General features: G+C 40.1%; 1 protein-coding gene across 1 annotated transcript in view; it reads right to left on the reverse strand.

Annotated features, from left to right (window-relative positions):
* Nucleotides 1-3,262: 3,262 nt before the first annotated feature.
* The window catches only part of pde11a (phosphodiesterase 11a), a gene marked incomplete at both ends in the record, with an annotated part of 39,726 nt that continues 24,925 nt past the window's right edge, over nucleotides 3,263-18,063 (reverse strand). Inside the window, 10 exons of the mRNA XM_083921045.1 lie at nucleotides 3,263-3,472; nucleotides 8,486-8,569; nucleotides 9,467-9,541; nucleotides 9,860-9,923; nucleotides 10,009-10,086; nucleotides 10,308-10,408; nucleotides 13,760-13,850; nucleotides 14,670-14,779; nucleotides 16,228-16,335; nucleotides 16,471-16,617. Of these exons, the coding sequence (XP_083777171.1) occupies nucleotides 3,263-3,472; nucleotides 8,486-8,569; nucleotides 9,467-9,541; nucleotides 9,860-9,923; nucleotides 10,009-10,086; nucleotides 10,308-10,408; nucleotides 13,760-13,850; nucleotides 14,670-14,779; nucleotides 16,228-16,335; nucleotides 16,471-16,617 (1,068 nt within the window). The remainder of the gene's footprint in view (nucleotides 3,473-8,485; nucleotides 8,570-9,466; nucleotides 9,542-9,859; nucleotides 9,924-10,008; nucleotides 10,087-10,307; nucleotides 10,409-13,759; nucleotides 13,851-14,669; nucleotides 14,780-16,227; nucleotides 16,336-16,470; nucleotides 16,618-18,063) is intronic.

Here is an 18,063-nt window from a genome sequence, read left to right on the forward strand (position 1 = left end):
TAGTACCGGAGCGTAATTGGAGCAGGAGATATAGTTAAACTTTTTAATAATCGTCTCTGCGTGCTCCGATTCGTTGTGTAGCCCATGTGCTTAACTTTCTCAAGAAGGGGATCCGTTAAAAGTGCCTGCATGTTTTAATGAAAAATATCGATATTTAGCATCAATAACATATTGCAAGAGGAAGCAATACGATATAGTCCCGTCGATATTTTGTCCCACCCCTACTCTAGTGGAGTTGGAGCTGTTGGGAAGTTTAATCTGTATAAAAATTCCTATTTTAAGAGATCATCTAATGATTTGTGAAGTTAATAGTACGCTAACTAACATTACTTCCCTCTGAATTGTAGTGGAGTAGAAGTATAAAGTAGCATGAAATGGAAATACTCAAGTAAAGTACAAGTATCTGAAATACTTAAAAAGTAAATCTATTTTTGTTTCAGAATAAAACAGAAGACATATAGCAGCATATTTTTTTATTTAAACTCTGAACAGAAACATTGCACATTTGCCTTTTCATGCCTTAGCTTTCTTTCCGTTTAGCCCGCCGTAAATAAATCCAGAGTCCAAACTGGGAGAGGAAAGAAGAAGTACAAGAAGCACAATACATTTGCAAAAGGACGAAGTAGAAGTTTCTCCACATTTGGGGACCTAATATAAAAATAGAACAGCGATATTCATAATTCACTTAACATGATGCAATAGAATTTAAATCATGCATTTCTGATGAGATAATGTGTTAACTGATGAAGTTCAAAGTACGAGGTATTTGTTGGCTCACGTTTGCTACATCCTTAGCAAGTGGTTGAATTTAATACTGCATCAAACATGCTATTCAAAATGTTTCTGGTCAATTCTGCTCTCTAACTAAAATACAGCAGAGCACACAGATCCATGCCACACAATGTGCACAGTCACGTTTTAAACTCCAATTAACAAAGCTACAACACAATTCATAAGGTATACCCCCACCTAAAAATTATAATAATAATAATAATAATAATAATAAAAGAATAGCTTTTGGCACTTCAGTACCACAAGTTTCAGTGACGTCTTTTGGAGTTTATAAAAGCTGTTTAAGTAGCATTTGTGAGCTTTGAGGAAGGGACAGAAATCAGATTAAAGCAAAAGTCAGACATTTTAGGAAATACACTTATTCACCTTCTGGCGGCAAATTGGAGAGGGGATACCAATTTCATATTAATCTACTGGTTAGCTTAGCATAAAGACTGAGAAGAGGAAGAGGTTTATGGAATGACAGTCAGGTCCATATGAAATAAATAAATGAGACAACAAACATAAATATATGAACATTTGTCAAATATACAGTATATACAATATACTCTTCCTATTGAACTAAACTTAACTCTATTAAATTAAAAGAGACGCTGCATTGAGGTGATGTATTTTAGTGCACAGCAAGTTGACTCCCCGATGGTCTTAAACAACATGTTTTGTTTTTTTGTTTTTTTACTAAAATGTGTTATAAAAGTAGCGACCTCCTTTAAGGAATAACTCAGTTGGTGCATAACATTAGCAAGTGAGAGAGAAAAAGAGAGCAAGCGTGTGGCAGTGACTATGAAGTTAGTGGTAACACTATAGCTGTGAATGTAGCAGTGCAGTGTGTTTACAGTTTATTTGCCGATGAATAAAGTTCCTGTGTCTTAAAATAAGGCTATTTACAACCTGGTACAAATCTCAATGTATACTATTTGTACCTGGGTGTCGGTAGCCAACAATTCTATTTTCTTCCCTTGTTTTTGCCTAACCATAACCGAGTAGTTTTGTTGTCTAAATCTAACCAAACTGTGAAAATAATAAGTCAACAGAATTTAAAGTTACATCCCAGGATGGATTCAAACCTTGGTCTCATGAGCAAAAGTCTGATGCTTTACCTACTCACCCACAGTCAACTATCACAGTACCAGACTTGATCACTCTTTAAGGTGGAGGATAAGGGGTCGGTATAAAGAGCCGGCTCGTGCAGCAAAGGCTATTTTCACCCAAGTGTAAATAGCCACTCTGTTGACAATGAAGCTCAGGCTCACGTGAAACAAACACACTGTGAAAACTAACTTAAACTAAAATGAAATCAGATGTTCAAAACTATTCTAACCTTGGCTGGTTGCTGGATTTTATAACCATTGGACAGAGCCGGGCACGCTGTTTCCCTGTTTATAGTCTTCGTGTCAAGCTAAGCTAACTGTTGGCTGGCTGTTTATTTAAGAAAAATAACTGAGTAAGTAAGTAAGTGTATTTCTGAAAATATCAAAACTATTCTTTTCAAAGTAGTTTACATAGTTTATAGTCAATGTAACATTAATTTATGTTTCAGCTGTCAGTGGTAAATCAGTAGATGAAATTTCTGCAGAAATTAATGCGATAACAGCTTTGTCAAGGCACATTGTGTGTGTTTGTGAGTGTGACAAGTGAGACCCTGCATTTATAAAATTGGGCAAAATAGATTTCTATATGTGTATATCGTTAATGGTTTGTGGCTAAGATGGGGTCAAGACATAACTGCAGTCATTGGTTTTTTATAAATTATGGCAAACAATATGTCATGGTTCAACACGGATTTCCATACTGTCTAAGAATCTCGGTGAGGAGGCCATGCATTTTTCATTAGGATCTTAAAACAAGGCACAGGAAGGGAGGGAGCAGAGCACTCAATTTGCATTGCAAGCGCTGTCACAGGTCCTGCTTTTCCTGCACCCCTTTATCCTTCAGAAACTCTACAGCCACATTACAATCCAGAGCTTACAGGTTCTTAAACAGCACTTGTAAATAAGTTAATAGCCTATGTACAGATTTACAAAAAAATATCCCTGTTACCCCGGACAAAATGCGAGCAACAAGGAGGTACCAAGAACAAAACGAACCACGGCAGAGACAAACATTCCTCTCTAACATTCTCCATGCCTTGTTGTGCTGAAAATCTGTGCAATGCCCACAATAGGTAGTGTTAGCTCACTGGTTGACATGTGGACACAGTGGTTTCCATTTTAAAGTTGTCATCAGCTGATTTGTAGCTTCGACAAGCTCGCAAAACACAACTCTGTCAGCCTTCAGCACAGGGAGACTGAAGGGAGCAGAAAAACCTCTATGATAGCGCCGGGCTCAAGTCTAAAGCTCATCTCTAGCAGCAAAAGCGAAGAGGAGCAGAGCCCAAGAACCTCTGCATGCACTGCACTGCCTCTGTTGCAGGCTGCATTTAACAAGAAGTAAGCCTAAAGAGAGATCAGCTCGGAGATGGCATCAAAAGCTAACTAACGGGTTTAGACGGTGTGCCGCCAGCATCACTGCTGCAGCATGGCGAGCCGCTTGTTTCGGCGCTGTCTCCACTGCAGGGGCTCGAGGGGGCAGAATCACTCTGGCCACGTTGTCTTTTCTTATTCAGTTCCTCCCAGTTGGCCCTGTTCGCTTTGATCATGTCAACCATCGGCTGAAGTTTGGGATTCAACTTGACAAGAGTCTAGAGGAAGGAGAGAAGGATGAGAATGGAAAAATACACATGAATTAAATATATAAAGACAACAACAAAAACGCCATCTGCATGTTAAGCAGAGGCCCCAGTTTGTGCCCCTTGTTTGCTATCGCTAGAGTTAAGTCACACAGCTATTTGTTTTTCTTTAAAGTAAATACCTACTGATAATTTACAAGTCTAAGGTGATGCAAGCAGTTCTGTGAGGCTGTACATAAGAACAGTGGTGCACAATGATGATGCTAACATGCTGATAACAGTTGCAAATTAGCACAAAGTACAACTGAAGCTGATGGGAATGTCATTAGATTTGCAGGTATTTAGGCAAATTCAAATTTTGGTCTGATGAAGGCGCCAGATGAAAGAATCAAAGTCTGTTTCATCCTTTGAGCACCAAAAGCGTCTGTAGTCAACAACATTTCATGGATATCCATCTGATAGTGAGATGGGTAGCCATAAATGACATAAGTCTTGCTCAATTTGCGCAACGTGAACCAAAATGTAAACATTTTTTTCTTTAATATTTTATCATAACATTTTGCTTGTGATTGACATATTTCATGTCCAGCTACCTTGATTAGAAAATGTAGTTGCAACTTCAGGAAACTAACAAGCAACCAGAACATTTTTTCACCCGGGCAGTTAGACGACTCACCGAGGATTAGTCTTGTTTACTGGATGTACATTGCGGGTATGACATCCAGCGCATCCATCTCCCCTTCCACTATCTTTGTGATACAACTGTGATCGCTTTAAAGAATTACAAACAACCAAGAGGGTTTTCCCCCTATAACAAAATGTTAACCTGTGCAGCCAGGCCATTCTGCAGCGCTGACACAACGCTGTGTGATCTGGGACAGTGAGAGCACTGACGATTATGGAAATTTTGTTAAAATGAATCGAATGGGTATTTCTTTTTTTGGGGAAACTGGAAGCTTAGCTCTGTGACTGTAATGTAAGGATAATACACGAGAGGCGCATACTGAGGCAAGAAAAGCGGCACATTATTCATCAAATGCACTACAAAACAAATGAAACAATACAGAGGACACTGCTACAATAGCAGCAACACATAGTAGCTTGATAGTTTCAGGCAATGAAATGGCTGCTCTTTAGAGATTAGAAGCACATGTATGACTGAGATAAGTTGCCTTTGTTGCTTGTTGAACTGCAAGTGGCAGTCATAGCTGCCATCCACCATTTTAATAAATTACCTGAGAGACAGTCTTCTCTGTTCTCCTCACATTGTCGACTGTGTCTATTGGATTTCCAGGGAAGTCTGTAATTAGTTGTTGTTTCATTAACCCCATCTCATATGGAAATATAACATGTGGGCATGGGTCCCAAAACATTACGCACACATACTGTGTATAAATAGGGGTAAATGGGCTACTTTTGTTATAAAAAAAATGAATTAAATAAATAGGAATGTAAGTAAGTACACCCACACTGAGTATCGTGTATTATTATATGTATGAAAGGGAAATCAAATAGCTGCCAATTAACTGAACTTTAAACACATTTACATTCAGTGGGTGTATTCACTAATTCATACGAACAATTAAAAATCCTTGTGTGGGCGGTCGACCAGAACAAGGCTCTGTAAAGTTCAGACATCAGCACTATTTGCTTTGTTCAAAATCCTTTATTCATTAGGAATTCACAATATGTCCTGAAAGTTTTAAAAGCTGCGTGTGGCTCAGTAATCATTTCTAATCATTACATCTAGTTGTAATTGCTGGAATATGTGTGCTACTGATCACAAAGCAACATTAGAGCACAATACGGATTTCCATTTCTTTCATTTGAGATGAAGTCGATGCCTATTTATGGAATCGGGCTATTTTTGTATTTTCACACACACCCAGTTTTATGTGTTTGTGTGTGTGTGTGTTTGTGTGCGTGTGTTTGTGTGTGTATGTGCGTGTGTGTGTGTGTGTTTGTGTGTAGAGCTGAAACAATTAGCTGATGGTCTAATAATGGTAATTTTAAAAGCATATAGGCCAAACATGCACTGGCTCCAGCTTCTTAAACAGGATGATCTGCTGCTTTTTTGTCTTATGTGATTATAAATCGGTTATTTGGGGGGTGTTGGACTGTTGATCTGACAAAAGAAACATTTGAAGACTTCAACTTGGGCTCCGGGAAACAAGCATTTTCACCATTCCCTGAAGTTTTTTTTAGGAAAGCAGTCTTCTGAGTTGCAGTTTGCAGAGTCATATCGGTGCACAGTCCACATAGAAAAGGAATGTTTTCATTACAGCTCAAAAATGCACCATATACACCCCCATATCGGTTATTGGGGATTTTTTTGCCTCCGAAATTGGTATCTGTATTGGTCTCAAAAACCACATATTGATTTAGCTCTAGTTCATACTGTACACATCTAAGGCCTAGTCCACACAAACACAGGTACTTTTGAAAATCAAACTTTTATGGCCCCGGTTAAAAAAAAAATACCTGTCCACACAACCAGTGTGATAAAAAAAATCTCTGTCCACATGAAACTCCGTCAGCTGGTCATGTCTAGAGTACTCTACAAGTCTCCATGGATACAACTTACAGTTTACCGATGCACACTGTGACTTCAAACAATGTTGACTCCGGTTACAAAAAACTCGGGTTTCAGGAGCCCACAACTGCAGTTTGATGTGGATGAAAGGCCAAACTGTGCAGAGAAATGCACAGTAAAAGTATGCGCATTTGTGTGGACGGCCCCGTGGTGTATTCATATCTACCTGCCACTGTACAATTCATTGCACTGCGCTGCTTTTTGCACTTCTGATTGGATTCTTAACTGCAGTTTGCTGTCTCAGTACTTGCACTTGTATAAAGTTGAGTCTAATCTAATATACTATATATATACATATATATGGTTTGACTTGTGTTTTTACATTCCATTTGTTAAAGCTGCGGTCGGCAACTTTGGCAGATCAAGTCGACTCGTTCAAATTTCCAATGTTTACAACTCTCACGCCCCTCCCCCACTACCACAGAGCTCCTCCGCTCCCTCCCATCGAGTGCTCATCAGTGCGTGTGCACCAGATTCCTGTGAACGTGCCCGTCTCTTCTGTCATCAATAAACGGCGTGGAGTACACATTACACGGAAGTAGGCTGGCTAACTTATAGTTACAAGTTAATATGTTCGTATGTTAACATTTTGCCATGTATATGAATAAAGTAACAAATAACTTTATTTAAGAATATTTAACCTTAATATACAATATATTTCTGCATTATATGTTGTGTTTTCAGTGATCGGTGGACAACATAGAGCCTACGACGATACCGACAGATACTGATCTAGTCTGCTTTAGTATAAACGGTGTGATTTGTTGCTGTACAAATGTCATTTAACAGTCTAATATAAGGTTGTCAAAAGTATCAATACTTCACCAATTCCAGTTTGTGACAGGTTCTTAACTGGAGCCGGTTCATGAGTCTCATTCCTAGTGACAAATAATAGAATTTATTACCTAATTACTCTGTTTTACATGTTTAATGTAGCCAGAACGTTCATGTGAAAGATATCTTTAATCTCTGGTTAGATAAAGTCCTAGATATATTTTATAAACCAAACGATTAACTGAGAGAATTATCTGCAGATTTACTGTTAAGGAAAATAATAGTTTATTTTTTTTATAGTTTTGTCTCGTTCGATGGTTAAAAGAAGAGATTTTTCTAAAAGAGAACAGTTTCCCTCTTTCTCCGTAGTACATATTCACAGTGGGGCATTGTCATTGGTTTGTGCAGCACTATTATTCCGCAGAGGTAGACTCTGAGGAAGAAGACGAGAGAGACTGTCATATGGTGGGGTATAAAAGATGGAAGGTTATATAATGGGGGATTAATATTCCACAAAGTAGCAAGCCACCACCAGGAGAAGGAGATCAACGAGATCAAGAAACGAGATCTCTTCCGCCCACGGACAAAAACCCTGCTGCCTCTGAACTTCCTCTGTTCTCCCCCCTCGCAAGTTTAATTGGCAGCAGCATGATCGTGAGCTCCATATCTGCATTCTCCCAACATCAGCCTTTAACATGAGGTGGAGACAAACCCCCCACGCAGACAACACACACTGCTTTGATGCTTTTTATCTACACTACACAGACTGTAACAATGGTGAAATCAGAGCCGCTAATGGATAAGTCTCCTTTAACTTTTGACACTGATCTTGGGATAATTCAATAGACCAGATGAAGTATTGCTTGTTTTTTACTCATAATGACTGAGAGTGATTTGTTTAATATAACAGTATAAGGGAAGGAGCTTACAATGGGACAAAAGCTGTAAGAATTAATTAACTATTTTATTCTTGACTCCCTTTCGCAACTGTTTTCTTTCATGAATTTAGCTGCAGAACGCCTCATCTCTTAACAGATCTGATCTCCTCAGTAAGTCGGCCTGTGTCTTACTCCCACGCAGCCGCTGCTGCCGGCTGTGGGAGGGGCAGGTAAGTCCCTTTTGACGTCATTCAGAAACACACGCACACACATTACTATACTGGCGAGGACACAGAATAGATTTCCATTAATTCCCTTAAAGATAAACGCTAGCTCTAATTTTGATCCCCTCTGAACATTTGCTACTATAAAATCCGCCTATCTATCTTTGTATCTATCTAAAATGTCTCAAAGCAAAGAGTCTGTCCTTATTTCGTTACTGTGCAGTACACCGTCTCACTGAGGGGATTTAACCCGACTAACATCACAGCTCCAGTCACACTCTGCTACCTCTTTCACAGTCAGAAAGTGCACACTCATTCTGCTATTCTCAACAGAACACGATTCAACCTTGAAGGTGTTTCAGAGCTTTCAATAAAAAAATAAATAAATCTTTTTTCAGTGAGGAATCTGTTGCTGCAAAGAAAAAGTTGAATAGTTGCTGACGTCAGTGAGGGAGACAATAGCTGAGGAAGGACAGCGACTACTGTCAGAGGCGGATGTGAGCGACGAGCATGACGCAATGAAGGCCAGAGAACAGTGAAGGCTCCGAGCATTTACCTCGTACAGCGGCGCACAAATTCCATCAATCCACTCCAGCTGAAGCCCTGGCAACTCATCCTTCCTGTTTCGATCAAAGATGGCCTGAAACACAAAAGTAAGAATTTATATACACCTACGTCTGTGCTGGAGAAGCAAAGGAGGAATGTGCTGCTGTTAGTAAGAAAAGTCTCTCAAGACAGCTGAGTTTATTTCACATATTCTACCTCATTCTTCTGCAGCCTGAACTTAAGAGGCTTCCACTGAGGCTGTGCTTCAGAGATAGTTACTGGGCTACGGCTTAGAAGTTAATATTTAATTTCCGACACCCACACACACACAGAGCGGCAAAGGTTTGACACAAGCGGCAGACCTGAGGCTACCGCATTAGTTATTTCAGAGGGGAGGCAAGGTGGCCTGGCTCGATTAGTCAACAGCCATTAATTGCACACAGAAAGCTGTTGTTTTATTTCCCCTTTAGGAACTTGTAACACAGTTCAGCCTTTAAACCTCAAAAATCAAACACAAAGAGCTCCTCTGTTGTGGTGCTGCTGATTTTCTGAGGACAGTCTGAAAACATTATGAATTGAGATCTTCATTTAGTCTTCCCTGCTATTATTATTGTGCTATTTTTACATTTACACGAGAAAAATGACAGAATTTATTATCTCGGCAAGTCAAAGCTAGTAGAGATCCAATGCACTAGCTGCATGAATAGAAAAGTCAGTGCTTGCTTTGAATGTTGTGTAGGGGTAGTTTTTCTTTTTGAGAATGATTGTTACACGGTCCACAGTTTGCTCTTGGCACAGCAGCCAGGCAGTGGAGCAGTCAAGCTGACATTTCACTTTCCTCACACTACGAGACGCAAGCTCTCATGTTTCCTACACAGTGCGTTTGGGAATGCGGAGAAAATCTTCGGCGTCATCAGCTCAGTGGGGGTCACGGAGGTGAAACCAGCTGCAAAAAAGGCACAAAACACCAGAGTTGGTTGGATGCACTCACAGAGGGTGTGAGCTTCAGCTCTGATCTCTCTCTGTCGCCCTGCTCGAAGAACTCACTGGTGACCAATTCTGCAACCTGGAGTGGGAGAAAAGATAAATGCAGAGATTATTTTCTTTTCTTAATTTATCAGCCAATTCTTTTATTCATCATTTGGTTTTTAAAATGCAAGAAAGTTGTGTGGAAAAAAATGGAAAAAGAAGCAATCCCCTACAATTAAGATGCAGGAACTATGGGATGTTTGGCTTTTTTGCTGGAAAATGGACTTTATTATGCAATCAATTATCAAAATAGTTGCCTGTTATTTTTCTCGAACCATCAGCTACTCAACCAAATTGCAGCTTTAGAAAAGTGTTTTTTTAAAAACAACTTATATATAAAGAGAGTATTTCTTACCTTGCGTGATATTTCCCAAGGTTTAGTGACAGCACCAAGATCGCACGCTGTCATCATCATGGATCTGAGAGGAATCAGACAGATTTATTTGAAATTTCATTAATGATATTAAAGATTTAGAGATAACATGTGTGTATGCAGGGCATTACCTGCACATGTCTCTATGAGCCTTCACGTTCCAGTTGTACTCTTCTTTGCTAACGAGCTCAAAGAAAGTGTTTCTGTTCCTAAAGGGGAAACAAGACATCTGTAAATGTAGTTGTAAGAGAAATAAAACCCACAAGGGGGCGGTATTACCTAAAAGAAACCTGTAGTAAACATTGTACAGAGACAGACAGACTCGACACCCAATGCTTCCTTGTAAATAAGTAGATACAGCTCTGTGGACATCTCAGTATCAGGAGATTTAACAGTTTTAACAAGCAGTGTGGTGTTTAACAGAACATACTCAAAGTAAAGTGTGAGGTCTGTGGCCAGAATCGACTGTTTCAACAGCTGCATAAGGTCGCTGTACTCTGTGGACGAGAGGTTGGAGAAGATATTGTGACCCTGTGGAGAAACATACAGAAATAACACGATAAAGAATTTTCTTACCGCAAACAAAGAACCTAAAATAAAGTACTACTAGTCCCTGGATGAATTATTCATCATGTTTCAGATGGGTACCACTTACTTAACAGAAGGTCCATATTATTTGTTACATGGGTTTATTTAGAGACGTTTTAAATAATTGAATAACAGCTTGACTGTTATATTAGACTGCTGACAATACCAGATGATACAGATCATTGGATGTGGATATTTACTATACAGTATACTGCACAATATGGCAGACATTCAGAGTGCCAAACGTATGCACTAAATAGAAACCTTAAAGGTGATATATTGTGCTTATTTTCAGGTTCATACTTGTGCGTTGGGTTTCTGCTATACTACCCTACTACTATATATCACAGTTGTGACATCACAACTGTGCAGAGGTCCTGACGGCTCATTTAAAGGCACAGTTTTTGAATACAGGCTGTGTGAATTTCTCTGTGGATTGAGTGTGTTGATACTTTTACAGTATTTATATAGCACCTTGACCTGCTTTATAATGAAATAAAAGACATGGAAAATCGCACTTATTACCAAATGGGACCATTAAAGATTCACTTCTTTCTGTTAACAATCCCACAATGCAATGAAAAATGCCTGTTTGCATCACTACTCCGTAATGGTTAAAAGCAAAAACAAAAAAACTAAATAATAGAACTGAATGGATTTGTTTAAGGGAGGACAGACGCCAGCAGCTCTTAATGAGTAACAAGCATCTCTCACTTGAGGCTCTCTATCATTAAAACAGGCCTCTCCCCATCATGTATTATACATTCTTTCACCACTTAGACACCCTCCTCTAGAGGATGGAGTGGTATGTCTGTGGAGAAAAAAGAGAGATGTAGAGTAGGACGTCGAACAGAAAAGGAGCCCAATGAGGAGATGATAATGACCGGCAATAATGAGCAGAGATCTTCAAAACTGGATGTCCTTTTTAAACGCTCAGAAATCCAAGTGCAAAGCGCCCGGTGTTCCCTTCAAGAGCTCATGTGTCCCATGAAATATTGAACTACCTAACAGCAGAAACACAAGGCACTTCTTTCCTTCTGTCTCAATTGGAGCGGATGAAGGAGGGGGGCGAGTAAATTAGGAAGTGAGAAAAACAAGAGGAAATTGATACAAAGGAAGTGAGTGAGTAAAGTTTTAAATGAATGGTTCGTGCGTACTGGTAGATTGAATCGTGATTTTTCTACTTGAATTAGCCACATTATTCATTTATATGCTAATAGGACGGCAGAAGTTCAACCCCAGTATCAACAGACACCATTATGATATCCCAAGCAAACATTTGTCAGCTTACTGTGTTGTCAGCACCACAATAATGAAGCCACTGGATCAAACCTTACTAAGCCTCGTCTCCCTCAAAATGTCTTTAATTACAACTTCATGCAAAGCCAATCACCTGGTAAAATGTCTCTCAACCAATTACCGCCAAATTTATTGCCTCTGTAATTACATTGATTGAGGACAGCATGAACTATTTGCTTACTCGCTCACATACAGAAGACTTTGAGGCATCACATGTTTGCCTCCAGGCACAGTGGGCACAAACTCCCTTAATTCATTCATATTTCAGGGTAAGTAGGGGTTTAGGATTTTGATTTAATTTAGATGGCTAGAAAGTAAAGAGATATTTGCCCCTTTTTGACCGCAGAAACTGTCCCCAGGCAATAGGAACCTTTTAAGAAACGCATTGACTTTTGAAAGGAAGAGAGCAGAGGCAAAGGGCTGTGCATGAGAAAAATAAAACTTTTTTTTTTTGATTGGTTCACGGCAGTTACATTCAAAGCACAAGTAATATTAGCCATCAAACACATGACTTACTGTGGAGACAGATGCTGCATTTATTACTTAGAGCTAGGCTAACTATTACCATGTTTCCAGTCTTTATGCTAAGCTAAGCTAACTGCCTACAGGCTGCAAATAGACATGAGAGTAGTAGCGATCTTCTCATCTAGCTCTTTGCAAGAAAGCCTGTGACTTCCTGCTTGAGTCGAAGATTTTACATTGGGATGACTTCCCAGGTTTTTACATCGTTTTTCTGGCAGAGGAAGGTTTTACAAATGTGAAAACTCCATTGGTTAAACATTCATAATAGAAAGAGTCATAATTGACCTTGTTTGCAGTTCAGAGCGTCCTGTTAACAGTTTTACAGATATCTCTTTTACAATGGTGGCTTATGGGTTCAATGCTTTTTAGGAGAATTTTCGTAGCAGTACCGCAAGTGGCCACTGGAAAAAATTGGCTGCAAGAAGATACCATGATTCATACTGTACACTGATGGCAGAGGGTGCCATGCAAGTGCCAATCTGCTCATCTGGATATAATCTAACTACTCATGCACTGATAGCACAGCCTTTAGGAGCAATTTGGGGTTTACTATTTTTCCCAAGGACACTTCAGGCTCTATCTTCCACCTGGCACAAACAAGCGCACAGCGTGTCTGAAACTAGCAACTGTAATTGCTAGGTGTTGTATTTCCCTATTTTAAAGGCGCAATATTCATAGTAAGATTAGTCATGTGCAGACTCCAGTCATATACGTGGTCCCACAGTTAATTAACGGTGGATGGGTTGCGAGTGGGTGCAATGATAGACCGTTAATGAGCAAAATATTAATTATATTCTCTAAAATGTGGACAGTGTGGAGCTGGAGAGCAATAGCAATTTTTAAAAGCAATAGCCTATAGAGACCGGCAGAGGGAAGGAGATAATAATTAATTTGGTTGGGTAGTAAGAGGATGTTTTAAGGGTACAGGTGGATTCAAGTGGCATCAGAGCTGGTCAGCGCATCATGCTTGTTCACACAGGATGTGCAGCGCTACTCCTCCTAAGTTAAATAAGTTACAGTATCAGTGTATTCGCTCATATGCAGTCAAATAGGGCTGATGGGACTGTGTGATGTGAAGGGTCTGCCGCCTAGGCACAAGCTGATCTGTTTCCTCAACAGAAAACCAATTTCCTGAATCTGCTGATTAAATAGCATTGTGCGAGCTGCAGATTACCATTTCTACTTGCTTATTATAGGTACACCTAGCTTAAACTAATGCAGTCTAATACAACAGTCCTGCAATAACTCCTCCCCTCATGAAGACTGCAGTTTGTGGTACTGTGGAACTGTATTGTGTTATACTGAGATATTTCTATTATTTGTCCACCCCAACTCTCAGCATCTAGTTAAAGATGATAGAGGTGTTTGAAATGACCTGATATGCAGTTGAATGTGTTGCACAGCATGTACAGGTTGGCAATAACAAAACTTTCATGTTGACTGCACTGCAGCAGATATTAGAACATAGTGCACCTCGCTCTGCAGGATCATAACAGCATGGTTGAAGTGGTGGTGCTCCAGCGTAGCAGAGGTCCCATAAAGCAGAGAAAGGGCTGATCCCGTCCTGACACACACACACAAAAACAAAAAAGCACACACAAATACACACAAGGATAAATAAGAGAGATAGCATAATCCGAATTCTGAGAAACAAAGAGAATGCAAAGTGCAGTTGAGTCTGTTGTAATTCCCTTACCAGTCCTCTCTGCACTAGGTTGCCAACTTATGATTCAATACATACAAAAGAAACTGGAGAGCCATAACCTAAACTAGAGCTGAAAATCAACGTCATCTGATCGTCATTTAATGTGAAGGCACAATAACTCAACTACAGTGCACTGCCTGATGGAGACAAAATAACCAAACTAAAGGCTCTCCAACTCTGATGTGTTCAGACGTGTTCCTGTGAAAATAGCCTTATTTGCTACGAGAACTTCAATGCCTCCTTTTGTGGGTTGTAACCCTCAATTCATTTAGCACTAACCGGGTCAACGGTTATTTAAATTCAGACCATTTAGCTTAAATTATTGAAAAAATATAAAACAGACTCAGTATTTTAGACAGTTGATGTGATGACGCTGAGCAGATGAAGATACAAAGAATATGTCCGTCCTCCATCAAGTCTCCCTCTTGGTTTCAGATTCAGTTTACTATAATAAATGAGGTGAGGGCAGAGAATCAATTTAATAATAATTTCAGCCACTGATCTAAATGTGCTCGGTCAGCAGTGTTTACAGTCTCTTCGTTAAGCAGACCCTTATATAAGCCGTATACAATTTGCCACTTGACTCTTGCTGCTCTGTGCTGGACTACTGCAGACTGCTGTAGGTGGTCAAAACACTATAAACGGTGTGTAGGATGGAGAGAAAGCGTGTTCACTTACTTGGCCTGAAAAGCGTTGTTGGTGCCCCTGTGGTCCAAGTCATGGCACACACAACCAACAATGAGCGCTAAGGTCTCCACCTCTGTCAGAGTCTCCTGGAAGCCCGCCGTCTGATTATCACAGAGGAGATGAGGCCAATGAGAAAACAAACACACAATTAAGAGCTGCACCACTTATTCTAGGAAACAGTGAGGATTACACTGAATAAAAATGAAACACCCTCCAATAGTAGAAGCATTCTAAAAAAAAAAAAAACAGTATCTCCCTATAGCCAGCGGGACTGCAGTTACACAGTCACACAGAGAGCTTTATGGGTTGGATGAATGGCTTTTGGCTGAGTGAGTCACTATAGGTCATTGTGGGGATAGTGGTAAAGATAGCATGGCCCTCAACCCCCTCATTAAAACGGCAGGAGAGCAGGAGGGCCCAGAACAGCTTACACACTACTATTTCATCTCCCTCTGCCAATAATCAATTCAGAGAGGACACCATGCATTAATACTGTGCTTGATTAAAGGAACATCACTGTGGTGTTTGTATAAGAGCATCGTGTGTGTGTGTGTGTGTGCGCGTGTGCGTGTGTGTGTGTGTGTGTGTGTGTGTGCGTGTGCGTGCGTGCGTGTGTGTGTTTATGTGTGTGTGTTCCCCTAAGGACCAGATAGAGCAAAGGCTTGCTGAAGTAATTCTCTTGGGGATCTCTATTCAAACATCTGTAGTTTGACTTTTCACAGAAGTGGCTGTTTGTATAGTTAGTAATACCATGAGTCGTCATTTGAATTTCAAGATATGTATCATATTCTAGCCACCATTCTTTTTCAAGGAGCGATTAAATCAGGCTGCATCACTTGATTCATTCATGCTCCACAATCTCATTCATCAGCTGCTCTGCAACCAGCTGACTAGTAACGTCCAATCATAATCATGCATGTGTACGTCTGTTATTATAACCTCCTGACTTTCATTCTGTTTCCTTCATGGCAACACCGTTTGCTGCTGCATCTCCCTCCACCACCCAGCTTCCAGTGGTGGAGGAAGTATTAAGATGCTTTACTTAAAGGCATAATGAATAGGATTTCCTTAAAACAAAAAAAGCAATGTAAAGACTCACACATGCAATCAGCACAATATCAAAATTCATTATTTATTTGATTTGAATGTCATTATATATGTAATTTAAATGTTATTTTATGTGTTTCTTGTCAATGTTTTTAATGTTCTGTGTGAAGCATTTTGAATTGCCCTGCTGTTGAATCGTGCTATATAAATAAACTTGACTTGACTCGACTTGACAAGAAGTGTGTGGGGGTGTCTGTATCTGCGGAGACCCTTGCGGCCTGTCTTTATTTTCTGTGTACATGCGATTCTGGGCGTTAACGTTTTCTAAAAACCTGGCAAACAGGTGCCAGATCTTTGGTACGTATGTAAGCGGAAGCTACGAAAATGCTGGGCACACCACCTAAAAAAACGCAAATATAAAAAAAATAAAAATCCTAAATGAACTGAGAAGTTCTAGACGCCAGACTATGTCATGATCTGCAGTTATAGCAGCATTATTTACCGTTAGCATGGCAAACATGCACTGGCAGACGTTGAAGGCATGTCTCCAGTTGTGATAGAGAACCATTCTGTAATTTTTTCTGACAGTCAGCAGCCATCTGCACAGTGTCTGGAGGGGAAGACACAGAGAGAGAGGGATGAGCACACGGGTCAGCAGTTGTCATGAGGACACATTCGGCGACCAAAGGAACAAAATTCAGTCAAGCATTCAAAGGAAATAGATAAAGGCCGTCAGTTGCCTCACCTCATAGTCAATCTTGAATTTCTGCACCATTCCCAACTCCATAAACATTCTCAGAGCAGCTGTTATCATGGCGTCAACATCCAGGGAGAAGTCGTCAAATGAGAGCTTATCTATGCCCAGCTCGCAAACCAGGGGAATGTTAGCAGCCTGTTTCATCGTGGAAAAGAGACAAAGACATTAAGCAGGCAAGAAAACATGAGAATATGAGTTCAGAGAGCAGAAGAAGAGGATGGAGAGGTCAGAGGATGCTTTGCCACTTTGAGATGGTACATGGAAATATGGAAACCTGCTAATTAAGACTCTGAGGACTCATTTGGAGCGGGTTAAGATTAATGAGGGAGCTTTACCGGAGGATTTCACTGTTGTTTACTTTCAGAGCTCATTGACGAGCGTAGTTGTTGCAGTAGTAATCAACAGCTTTTTTTCCCATTATTATTCAAACAACACGTGTGATTCCAATTAACCCTATTCAGACTGAAGCATCCGTGTCTGCCATCATCGATGTTGTCTAATGCAGCAGATAATATGTTATAATATGACCATTTCATGCTGTCTAACCTGCATTTCCTTCCAGTGAGTCAAAGCTCTCTCTCTCTCTCTCTCTCTCTCTCTCTCTCTCTCTCTCTCTCTCTCTCTCTCTCTCTCTCTCTCTCTCTCTGATCTGTTCTAGTTTCAGTACAGCCATATTTCTCTCCCCCCCTCTCTCCTTTCTAACAGCCGCCAGAGCACCATGTTTCCCTCACAAATGTTTGCCTGTCAGGTCAGCAGGTATTCTCTCTGTTAATTCACAGCCCCAGGTTGCGAAATGTCAGCTGAGTTTGTTTTGCCGCTGCCATTTGCACTCCGGTGGAATCCCAGTCAAGTGTTCTCCGTGAGGCTCCATATGTAGAGCAGTTATGAAAGAAAGTGGGGGAAAGGCAGGAAGCAGAGTGCAGTGCTGGATGAGGGGGCTGAGAGATCACAGAAGCACACTGGGAAGCGGGGTTCCTACTTTGCGGTGATGGCCACAGGGGAAAATCCTACACATGAAAGTGCAGGAAAATAGGTCATATCTATATTTCAGAAGTGTCATGCCAATTAAAAATGTAGATATTTTCATTTTTTTCACTCTTTATAAATAATGCATTGAGGATGATTGCCTATTGATTGGAGTAATCCATTTCAAATACCGCAATTAGTTTATTTTCATTGGGGAATTCTTGGCCCATGGTTATATTTGCATGCTACCGCAGTCTTTGAAGGAAGGGGAAAATGAAGTCTTCAAGACAGGCTGCCAATAATTCCTCTCTGTTGACATATATTTCCTCTTTCCCATTAAAGTTAAAGAGAGATTGCTATTTAATTAGAAAAAGATATCTTAATTAAAGGCCCCTGGAGTAAAATAAATGCATTATGAGCTACATTTCTAAGACTTTACCTTCTTGTAAACAACAGATACCTTTTAGCCATCTGAGAAACCAAAGAGTGTTTTAGTGCTGATGACTGTTATCATACTTTTGTTGAATGGAGGGGTTTAGCAGAGGCATAATGGACCTTTAGTATTGTCATTTTCTTTGTCTTAATTGAACTAAATGAAAAGCAGAGACATTAAGG

The sequence above is a fragment of the Echiichthys vipera genome (genome assembly GCF_963691815.1).
Source record: "Echiichthys vipera genome assembly, chromosome: 10".
NCBI classification, from domain to species: Eukaryota; Metazoa; Chordata; class Actinopteri; order Perciformes; family Trachinidae; genus Echiichthys; species Echiichthys vipera.